A 12,206-nucleotide genomic window follows, 5' to 3' on the forward strand; every position below is an offset into this window, starting at 1 on the left:
CTCTGAATACCAGGGCTCTCATTAAGTGTTTGATTTGATTTTCGATTGTATTGATGTTAGAGTGGTTAGAGGGTCATTATAAACAGGGTGGTTCGAGCCCTGAATGCTGATTGGTTGAAAGCCATGGTAGATCAGACCGTACACCACAGGTATGGCCAAAAATGACTTTTTACTGTTCTAATTATGTTGGTAACCAGTTTATAATACCAATAAGGCACCTCTGGGTTTTGTGGTACATGGCCAATATACCACGGCTAAGGTCTACAGTCGTGGCCAAAAGTTTTGAGAATGACACAAATATTAATTTCACAAAGTTTTCTGCTTCAGTGTCTTTAGATATGTTTGTCAGATGTTACTATGGAATACCGAAGTATAATTACAAGCATTTCACAAAGGCCTTTATTGACAATTACATGAAGTTGATGCAAAGAGTCAATATTTGCAGTGTTGACCCTTCTTTTTAAAGACCTTTGCAATCCTCCCTGGCATGCTGTCAATTAACTTCTGGGCCACATCCTGACTGATGGCAGCCCATTCTTCCATAATCAATGCTTGGAGTTTGTCAGAATTTGTGAGTTTTTGTTTGTCCACCCACCTCTTGAGGATTGACCACAAGTTCTCAATGGGATTAAGGTCTGGGGAGTTTCCTGGCCATGGACCCAAAATATCGATGTTTTGTTCCCCGAGCCACTTAGTTATCACTTGTGCTCCATCATGCTGGAAAACACATTTTTCGTCACCAAACTGTTCCTGGGTGGTTGGGAGAAGTTGCTCTCGGAGGATGTGTTGGTATCATTCTTTATTCATGGCTGTGTTCTTAGGCAAAATTGTGAGTGAGCCCACTCCCTTGGATGAGAAGCAACCCCACAGAATCCCCTTTCCGAATGCCCAAACATTCGGAAAGGGGATTCATCAGAGAAAATGACTTTACCCCAGTCCTCAGCTGTCCAATCCCTGTACATTTTGCAGAATTTTAGTCTGTCCCTGATGTTTATCCTGGAGAGAAGTGGCTTCTTTGCTGCCCTTCTTGACACCAAGCCATCCTCCAAAAGTCTTCACCTCACTGTGCGTGCACTCACACCTGCCTGCTGCCATTCCTGAGCAAGCTCTGTACTGGTGGTGCCCCGATCCCGCAGCTGAATCAACTTTAGGAGATGGTCCTGGCGCTTGCTGGACTTTCTTGGGTGCCCTGAAGCCTTCTCCACAACAATTGAACCCCTCTCCTTGAATTTCTTGATGATCTGATAAATAGTTGATTTAGGTGCAATCTTACTGGCAGCAATATCCTTGCCTGTGAAGCCCTTTTTGTGCAAAGCAATGATGACGCACGTGTTTCCCTTGCAAGTAACCATGTTTGACAGAGGAAGATCAATGATTCCAAGCACCACCCTCCTTTGAAGCTTCCAGTCTGTTATTCGAACTCAATCAGCATGACAGAGTGATCTCCAGCCTTGTCCTCGTCAACACTCACACCTGTGTTAACCTCTTTTGGGTAGGGGGCAGTATTTTGACGTCCGAATGAAAAGCGTGCCCAAAGTAAACTGCCTGTTACTCAGGCACAGAAGCTAGGATATGCATATAATTGGTAGATATGGATAGAAACCACTCTAAAGTTTCTAAAACTGTTACAATAATGTTTGTGAGTATAACATAACTGATATGGCAGCTGAAACCCCGAGGACAAACCATCCCCCCCAAAAAAATCAGCCTACCACTGTTTTCAATGGCTGTCACTTTTATTATAAGGCGAAATCCTCCCATATTGCAGTTCCTAGGGCTTTCACTAGATGTCAACAGTCTTTAGAAAGAGTTTCAGGCTTGTTTTTGAAAAAAAGAAATTGTAGTTTTTCTAGGTGTCTCCCATTTTGGCTGTAGTGTTTCCAAGCGTGTGCAAGAGAGCGCGTTCTTTGGTATTTTTCTCCAGTAAAGACAATAACAATTCTCCGTCTTAAATTGTTTCATTATTTACGTATTAGGGTACCTAAGGTTTGATTATAAATGTTGTTTGACTTGTTTGGAAAAGTTTATTAGTAACGTTTGGGATTCATTTTGTATGCATTTTGATGGAGGGAACCTGGGTGGATTATTGACTGAAGCGCGCCAGCTAAACTGAGTTTTTATAGATATAAAGAAGGACATTATCGAACAAAAGGACCATTTGTGATGTATCTGGGACCTTTCGGGGGGTGCCAACAGAGGTAAGGCATTTATTATATCGCTATTTCTGACTTTCGTGGTACACCTGCCTGGTTGAAATATGTTTTTCATTCTTTTGTATGCGGGGCGCTGTCCTCAGATAATTGCATGGTGAGCTTTCGCCGTAAAGCCTTTTTGGAATCTGACACAGCGGCTGGATTAACAAGAAGTTAAGCTTTATTGTTTATGTATTACACTTGTGATTTTATGAAAGTTAAATATTTATAATTCTGTGGTTTGAATTTCGCACTCTGCAATTTCACCGGATGTTGGCAAGGTGGGACGCTACCATCCCATCTGCCCGTAAGAAGTTAACAAGAGAATCACTGACATGATTCAGGGGCAGAAATGCAGTGGAAATGTTTTTGGGGGATTCAGTTCATTTGCATGGCAAAGAGGGACTTCGCAATTAATTGCAATTCATCTGATCACTCTTCATAACATTCTGGAGTATATGCACATTGCCATCATACAAACTGAGGCAGCAGACTTTGTGAAAATTAATTTTAATTTGTGTCATTCTCAAAACTTTTGGCTACGACTGTAGTTGCCATGACTCAAAGGTAACATGGAATTTGACTGTGGGTCATGACTCATGACTGCTGGTGTGGCGGTAATACGTCACTGTAACAGCCCTAACCCCAACCCACACACATCCTACTCACTCTGGGGGTCACCGGCAGTGATGCTGTACTCCACTTTGCCATTGAGTCCAGAGTCTTGGTCAGTGGCTTTGAGGGTCCAGACCCGGGGCCCCGGCTGGCCCTCTGTTATCTTAAAGGGCCCCTCGTAGACCTTGGGGAAGGTGGGGGACACATCGTTCACATCCAGGACATTCACCAACACCTGGAAAACACCGGTGGAAACAACCTGCTAAGAGATTTGTATGGTCTATATGTATGTTTATGATGTGATTAAAGGGATAGTTCACTTTTTGGAGAAAAACAATGTGGGTCATTAATTTTAATGAACAAAAACTCCTGCAAATATCACAGATTGCAACTTCAATATGATGTGTGTATAAACTACATTAAAAACAATGCCTTGATAAACATGATGTGTATAAAGAGTGATTCTCATGTAGGTGTGTGTGTGTGTCTGTGTTCTGTCATTGTCATCACCGTAGTGCTGGATGTCAGGCGGAGGGCATGGATGGGACACTGGTCTGTTGCTGTGACGACAAGTGCGTAGTGTCCATTGCTGATCTCAAAGTCCAGCTCCTTCACTGCAACAATCTTTCCCTGGACACACACCCATGCACAAAAAAACGACTACTTTAACACTCAACGCTATTCAAAATATTGTACAGTCAGTGTGTTCACAAACTACACACACTACCAGACCTTGGTTTAAATACTTACTGAAATGTTTAACCTCTTACATCTGGACGTTCCGCTAGCGGAACACCTGCTCCAATATCCAATGATATGCGTGGCGCGAATTACAAATTCCTCAAAAATACAAAAACTTCCATTTTTCAAACATATGACTATTTTACAGCATTTTAAAGACAAGACTCTCCTTTATCTAACCACACTGTCCGATTTCAAAAAGGCTTTACAGCGAAAGCAAAACATTAGATTATGTCAGCAGAGTACCCAGCCAGAAATAATCAGACACCCATTTTTCAAGCTAGCATATAATGTCACAAAAAACAAAACCACAGCTAAATGCAGCACTAACCTTTGATGATCTTCATCAGATAACAACCCAAGGACATTGTTATACAATGCATGCATGTTTTGTTCAATCAAGTTCATATTTATATCAAAAACCAGCTTTTTTACATTAGCATGTGACGTTCAGAACTAGCATACCCCTCGCAAACTTCTGGTGAATTTACTAAATTACTCACGCTAAACGTTCACAAAAAACATAACAATTATTTTAAGAATTATAGATACAGAACTCCTCTATGCACTCGATATGTCCGATTTTAAAATAGCTTTTAGGTATAAGCACATTTTGCAATATTCTGAGTAGATAGCCCAGCCATCACGGCTAGCTATTTTGACACCCACCAAGTTTAGCCCTGACCAAACTCCGATTTACTATTAGAAAAGTTTGATTACCTTTGGTGTTCTTCGTCAGAATGCACTCCCAGGACTGCTACTTCAATAACAAATGTTGGTTTGGTTCAAAATAATCCATAGTTATATCCAAACAGCGGCGTTTTGTTCGTGCGTTCAAGACACTATCCGAAGTGTAAATAAGGGTCACGCGCACGACGCATTTCGTGACAAAAGATTTCTAAATATTTCATTACCGTACTTCGAAGCATGTCAACCGCTGTTTAACCTGTTATGGCTAGGGGGCAGTATTTTCACGGCTGGATAAAAAACGTACCCGATTTAATCTGGTTACTACTCCTGCCCAGTAACTAGAATATGCATATAATTATTGGCTTTGGATAGAAAACACTCCAAAGTTTCTAAAACTGTTTGAATGGTGTCTGTGAGTATAACAGAACTCAAATGGCAGGTCAAAACCTGAGAGATTCCTTTACAGGAAGTGGCCTGTCTGACCATTTCTTGAACTTCTTTGCCATCTCTATCTTTTACAAAGGATCTCTGCTCTAACGTGACACTTCCTACGTCTTCCATGGGCGCTCAGAGCCCGGGAAAAACCTGAATGTCGTCATCCCAGCCCCAGGCTGAAACACATTATCAACTTTCTCAAGTGGCCGATCAAGGGACTGTGGGCTTAGGCGCGTGCCCTGGCTGCCCCCGTCTTTGTGATTTTTCCTCTGTTTGCCGAAAAGGAGATTCCCGGTCGGAATATTATCGCTTTTTTACGAGATAAATTGCATAAAAATTGATTTTAACTTCTTGGGGCTATGTGGGACGCTAGCGTGCCACCCGTGGTGCACCCTATCAACAGCAGGTGCATTTCAAGAGTGGCAAATTTGAAACCAAATAAATGTCAAAATTCACATTTTTCAAACATACAACTATCTTACACCCTTTGAAAGATAAACATCTCCTTAATCTAACCACGTTGTCCGATTTCAAAAAGGTTTTACGGCGAAAGCATAAAGTTAGATTATGTTAGGAGAGTACATTGACAATAGCTGTGTGTAATGTTTTGTCAATTCAAAGCCAGGCGTCACCAAAACCATAAAACCAGCTAAAATGATGCACTAACCTTTTACAATCTCCATCAGATGACACTCCTAGGACATTATGTTAGACAATGCATGCATTTTTAGTTCTATCAAGTTCATATTTATATCCAAAAACAGCGTTTTACTATGGCATTGATGTTGAGGAAATCGTTTCCCTCCAATAACCGGTATTCAAGTCAGCACCACAAATTAAATAATTAAAATTAGAAAACATTGGTAAAATATTATATTGTCATTTAAAGAATTATAGATTTACATCTCTTGAACGCAATCAACTTGCCAGATTTAAAAATAACCTTACTGGGAAATCACACTTTGCAATAATCTGAGCACTGCGCTCAGAAAAATATGCTTTGTCTGTATAGCAAACGGCCATGTTGGAGAGATCTAAAATCGAAAATACTATGTAAATAATCCATTACCTTTGATTCTCTTCATCAGATGTCACTTCCAGGAATCCCAGGTCCATAACGAATGTAGTTTTGTTCAAAAAAGCTCATCATTTATATCCAAAAAGCTCCGTGTTGTTAGCACATGATCTAAGCCAGCCGGACTTCTCGTCATGAACGAGGGGAAAAAATATATTTACGTTCGTTCAAACATGTCAAACGTTGTATAGCATAAATCATTAGTGCCTTTTTTAACCAGAACATGAATAATATTCAAGGTGGACGAATGCATTCTCTTTTATAACGTATTGGAACGAGGGTACCCAACATGAACTCGTGCGCCAGAGTCTAATCGGCCATCACCGTTCCATGGCTCTTATTCGGTCAGATCTCACAGTAAAAGACTCAAAACACTTTTTAAAGGCTGGTGACATCTAGTGGAAGCAATAGGAAGTGCCAAAACATTAATCAACCCCTGTGTGTTTCAATGGCATAGGCTTAAAGGTAATTCAACACATCAGGTATCCACTTCCTGTCAGAAAATGTCTCAGGGTTTTGCCTGCCAAATGAGTTCTGTTATACTCACAGACACCATTCAAACAGTTTTAGAAACTTTAGGGTGTTTTCTATCCATATATAATAAGTATATGCATATTCTAGTTACTGGGTAGGATTAGTAACCAGATTAAATCGGGTACGTTTTTTTATCCAGCCGTGAAAATACTGCCCCCTAGCCCCAACAGGTTAATCAGCGGTTGACATGCTTCGAAGTACGATATTGGAATATTTAGATTTTTTTTGTCACGAATTGCGCCATGCGCACGACCCTGATTTACCATTTCGGATAGTGTCTGGGACGCACGAACAAAACGGCGCTATTCGGATATAACGATGGATTATTTTGGACCAAACCAACATTTGTTATTGAAGTAGCAGTCCTGGGAGTGCATTGTGACGAAGACAACAAAAGGTTATCGAACTTTTATAATAGTAAATCTGATATTGGTGAAGGCTAAACTTGCCGGGTGTCTAAATAGCTAGCCCGTGATGGCTGGGCTATGTACTTAGAATATTGCAAAATGTGCTTTCACCAAAAAGCTATTTTAAAATCGGACATATCGAGTGCATAGAGGAGTTCTGTATCTATAATTCTTAAAATAATTGTTATGCTTTTTGTGAACGTTTATCGTGAGTAATTTAGTAAATTGTTAGCAAATTCTCCGGAAGTTTGCGGGGTATGCTAGTTCTGAACGTCACATGCTAATGTAAAAAGCTGGTTTTTGATATAAATATGAACTTGATTGAACAAAACATGCATGTATTGTATAACATAATGTCCTAGGGTTGTCATCTGATGAAGATCATCAAAGGTTCATGCTGCATTTAGCTGTCTTCTGGGTTTTTGTGACATTATATGCTAGCTTGAAAAATGGGTGTCTGATTATTTCTGGCTTGGTACTCTGCTGACATAATCTAATGTTTTGCTTTCGCTGTAAAGCCTTTTTGAAATCGGACAGTGTGGTTAGATTAACGAGAGTCTTGTCTTTAAATAGCTGTAAAATAGTCATATGTTTGAGAAATTGAAGTAATAGGATTTTTAAGGTATTTGAAAACCGCGCCACAGGCTTCAACTGGCTTCAAGTGTTTGCACCTGACAGGACTGTTTGGCTGTCAGTTTTCTTGTTTTGTTTGTATAGTGTTCTTTCTGTGATTAAATATTCTATGATGAACACTAACTCCGCTGCACCTTGGTCTACTCTCTCTCACGACAGCCCTTACAGAATTACCCACCCAAAACGGACCAAGCAGCGGAGGAAGGAGAGGCACCAGGAGAAAAGCTATCTGGAGTCATGGACTTGGGAGGAAATCCTGGACGGGAAAGGACCATGGGCTCAAGCTGGGGATTATCACCGCCCGCAGTGGGAGATCGAGGCGGCGAGAGCTGAGAGGCGCTGGTATGCGGAAAGGGAGTGTAACGGACACGGGAGGCAGCCCCAAAAAATGTGAGATTGGCGGAGTCAGGCGGTAGACCTGAGCCAACTCCTAGTGCTTACCGGAAGCAGCGTGGTACTGGTAAGACACCGTGTTATGCTGTGGAGCGCACGGTGTCCCCAGTGCGCGTTCAAAGCCCGGTGCGCTACATACCAGCTCCCCGCAAGTGCCATGCGAGTGCAGGCATCGAGCCAGAGCGGATGGTGCCAGCTCAGCGCGTCTGGTCTCCAGTGCGCCTCCTCGGTCCAGGTTATCCTGCGCCGGCGTTGCGCACTGTGTCTCCAGAGCGCTGGGAGGGTCCAGTTTGCCCAATGCCTGCTCTCTGCCCGTGCCGGGCCAAAGTGGGCATTCAGCCTGGAGTGTTTATCCTGTGCCTCCTCCTCGGACCAGGCCTCCAGTGGGTCTCCCCATCCTGGGCCGTCCTGTACAACCTCCCAGGACCAGGCCTCCAGTGGGTCTCCCCATCCTGGTCAGTCCTGTGCCTGCTCCACAGACCAGGTCTCCAGTGGGTCTCCCCATCCTGGTCCGTGCTGTGCCACCTCCCAGGACTAGGCCTCTAGTGGGTCTCCCCATCCTGGTCCGTCCTGTGCCAACTCCCAGGACTAGGCCTCCAGCGGGTTATGTTATACAATACATGCATATTTTGTTCAATCAAGTTCATATTTATATCAAAAAACAGCTTTTTACATTAGCATGTGACGTTCAGAACTAGCATACCCCCCGCAAACTTCCGGCGAATTTACTAACAATTTACTAAATTACTCACGATAAACGTTCACAAAAAGCATAACAATTATTTTAAGAATTATAGATACATTACTCCTCTATGCACTCGATATGTCCGATTTTAAAATAGCTTTTCGGTGAAAGCACATTTTGCAATATTCTAAGTACATAGCCCGGCATCACAGGGCTAGCTATTTAGACACCCAGCAGGTTTAGCACTCACCAATATCAGATTTACTATAAGAAAAATGGTCTTACCTTTCCTGTTCTTCGTCAGAATGCACTCCCAGGACTTCTACTTCAATAACAAATGTAGGTTTGGTCCAAAATAATCCATAGTTATGTTCCAACAGCGACGTTTTGTTTGTGCGTCCCAGACACTATCCCAATGGTAAATAACGGTCACGCGCACGGCGCATTTTGTGACAAAAGATTTCTAAATATTTAATTACCGTACTTCGAAGCATGTCAACCGCTGTTTAAAATCAATTTTTATGCAATTTTTCTCGTAAAAAAGCGATAATATTCCGACCGGGAATCTGCAATTAGATAAACAGCCGAAGGAAAATATATCACTTGGTCGAATCGGGCACGCGCCTAATTCCATTGTCCTCTGATGGGCCACTTGGAAAAGGCGATAATGTGTTTCAGCCTGAGGCTGCCTCGTCATCGTTCAGGTTTTTCCCGGGCTCTGAGACCCTATGGCAGCCATAGGAAGTGTCACGGGACAGCTAAGATCCTGACTCTTCAATAAACAGAGACAAGAAGAACGACACCTTGTCAGACAGGCCACTTCGTGCATGAAACCTTCTCAGTTTTTTGCCTGACAAATGAGTTCTGTTATACTCACAGACACCATTCAAACAGTTTTAGAAACTTTAGGGTGTTTTCTATCCATATGTAATAAGTATATGCATATTCTAGTTACTGGGTAGGAGTGGTAACCAGATTAAATCGGGTACGTTTTTTATCCAGCCGTGAAAATACTGCCCCCTAGCCATAACAGGTTAATGTTGGTTGCCAACCGCCATATAAAGTCCAAAGAAGAAGAAGAAGCCTGAAGGAGGAGAGATTACCTAAAACAAACTCGGTTTACCCTTTTATCTGCAGATTAATTGTCAGAGTAGAGGACCTTTTGCATTTCAGGTAAAATAAGAACCCAATGTTGTTATTTTAAATTAGCTAGCAACAGCATGCTAGCTAGTTAAATTGCCATAAATGTTTGCTTATCGACCTGTCCCCAAATTACTGTAGTTGGTTCAGAGTTCGTTTGATATTTCAACCTGCGTGTCCTGACCGCGTCTGGTGTGGGGGGCGCACACCCACAGGCTGTCTGGTCAGCATGTTAGTCTACTATGGTGAGCGAGCGTTGCAGCTTTGCATTTTCAATAAGTATAGATTACCCATTTATTTGTCTCTGCCTGCAAATCGTCATCCTAAAAGGTAGGCTATATCCTATTGGACTATGCAAAATGTGGCAAGTGTCGCTGTCATCATTCTTGCTGCCTCCAGTTCAGTAGCCATACTTGCGAGATCAGTTGCGCGTGTGGTCTCAAATAAATGACGTAGGCTATAGCATATGTATACATGGGTGGAGAAGCACGGGACAGTTATCTTTCCAAGGAAATATACTTCCTAAATAGGCCAGTGATTAGGCTATAGTTTACTACATTGCCTATAAATAGGCCTAAATATTGATCACCCATATTTCTCCATCTGAAAATCATCCCACTCCTAAAAGGTAGTCTATAAAAATAGCTCAAGAGAAAGTGCAAGTCAATCTAACTCTGCTCTCTTCAAACTACATCTAGCATATTGGCAGATATAGCCCATTAATAAAATATAAGGGCCATGTGAAATTCTTTGGTAATTTAACCTATTTCTTAAGGTATTTTTGCGCGTTTGATATTGCCTATAGGGTGCAAAATTGCTGGCAAGTGAGCTACATCACATACGCCTAAAATAACATTGTGGGACTGCAGTTGAGTTTGGGACCAGTTCTTGCGGTAGTGGGTGGGAGCGAGTGTGGGATGAAGAAATCTGTCCTGTACAGACCTCTACTGTGCACCATGACAGTGAAGCATGTAACGTTAGCTGTTTATTACTGTGTCAGTGTGAAAAGCTGGGAATTAGATCAGGGAACTGACAGATCAATAATGTTACATTGACATACTGACTAATACAACTCACATGGCACTGAAGAAACATCAGAATATCACTCTTCAATCATTTTGCCAATGATTTCATTGTTTGACTCAGGTCTAGTTTGATTGAGGTGAAAATAACAGCTAATGTAAGCCAACTTTTTGCTAGCTCTCTTTCTAATGGCACATCAACTGGTGAAAGCCTGCCAAGTTAATTTACTTCTGAAAAGTGACAAAACAAAGGCTACAAAACATGTCCAAACAAACAACTGCTTTAGATAGCGATATGAGGTGGCTATTATTACTATCTAACATATAACTAGAGGCTAGAGCTACTCACTAGCATAGCTTATTCATTCACCTCAGTTGAGAGGGGATGAAACATTAGCTAACTTTACATGTCAGTTACAATACTAGCTCAGCACTGCGAATAAACACTAGTATTTTTTTCTTCTTTGCCATCTACATTAGTCAACTAAAAGTAGCCAGTTTCTGTTCCTTTTACAACTCTGTGAAAGAGTGTAACGTGTACACTGAACCATGATCAACTCTCCCGTGCTGGTCCAGCCAGCCTTCCAGAAGCTTCGCCTTCACACAGCCTGTCAGCCCGTCCTATGGTGTCCGGGTGGTCCTAAATCCAGTCGGATAAACACTTCAAACAGCCTAACTGACCGCTCGGAGGCGTGTGCATGGTCCTAAAGCACACCGTTGCCTAGCTTTGTATCACATTCCAATGATAAAACTAGGGTGGACAAAAATGCAATTTCAGAATGTGGGGGGGACATGTGAAAGTTGCGCACCCATAGTGTAAAATATCTGTCCATATTCTTACGGTAGTTTGATTGATGCAGAAGGTGATGGCCAGGTTGCCGTGGTCGATGGTGTATCGGAGGGTGCCGTTGAGGCCCTCATCTGGGTCGATGGCGGTTACTGTGGCAATGGTGGCCCCCAAGGTGTCGGGGCCCTCGCTCAGCACTGTCACATACTCCTCCTCCGGAAACTCTGGCGCGTTGTCGTTTTCATCCACTATACGTACGTAGATGGTGGTCGATGACTGGTGAGGAAACAAAAATGGATGTAGAAAAAGCATGTTGAGGGCACATACATTACTGAGTGAAAAATAAACTCCAGCACACTAGTGATCTTGCCACTCTACATGTTTGATAGATCTATATGGTCACGGGAAATATATAGATTTCCCTTTTACACATTTAACATAACATATACTGTATAACAATGTTTTGGTCTGGGTAGATCTTCATCGAGGACTTAAAAAAAAAATGGTATACTGTTTTTCTCCATCAAATGAAATGTTATTTGTCACATACACATGTTAGCAGATGTTATTGCGGGTGTAGAAAAATGCTTGTGTTTCTAGCTCCAACAGTGCAGTAATATCTAACAATTCACAACAATACACACAATACACACAACCTAAAAGTAAAAGAATGGAATTAAGGTGCAGGGTTACGTAACTGGGTGGAAGCCGCCTAGTGATGGTTATTTAACAGTCTGATGGCCTTGAGTAATACGCACCTGATAATACGATAGGTGAGAGTTATATATTTTTCTATTGAATGTAGGGCCTACATACACTGAGTTTACAAAACATTAGGAACATCTTCCTAATATTGC

General features: G+C 42.0%; 1 protein-coding gene across 1 annotated transcript in view; it reads right to left on the reverse strand.

Annotated features, from left to right (window-relative positions):
* cdh23 (cadherin-related 23) overlaps positions 1–12,206 on the reverse strand; it is an 834,383-nt gene that overhangs the window by 111,369 nt on the left and 710,808 nt on the right. Inside the window, exons 37-39 of the mRNA XM_045700638.1 lie at positions 11,404–11,625; positions 3,318–3,437; positions 2,862–3,042 (exon numbers count right to left, since the gene is read on the reverse strand). Of these exons, the coding sequence (XP_045556594.1) occupies positions 2,862–3,042; positions 3,318–3,437; positions 11,404–11,625 (523 nt within the window). The remainder of the gene's footprint in view (positions 1–2,861; positions 3,043–3,317; positions 3,438–11,403; positions 11,626–12,206) is intronic.

Source organism: Salmo salar, chromosome ssa18, assembly GCF_905237065.1.
Source record: "Salmo salar chromosome ssa18, Ssal_v3.1, whole genome shotgun sequence".
Classification (NCBI taxonomy): domain Eukaryota; kingdom Metazoa; phylum Chordata; class Actinopteri; order Salmoniformes; family Salmonidae; genus Salmo; species Salmo salar.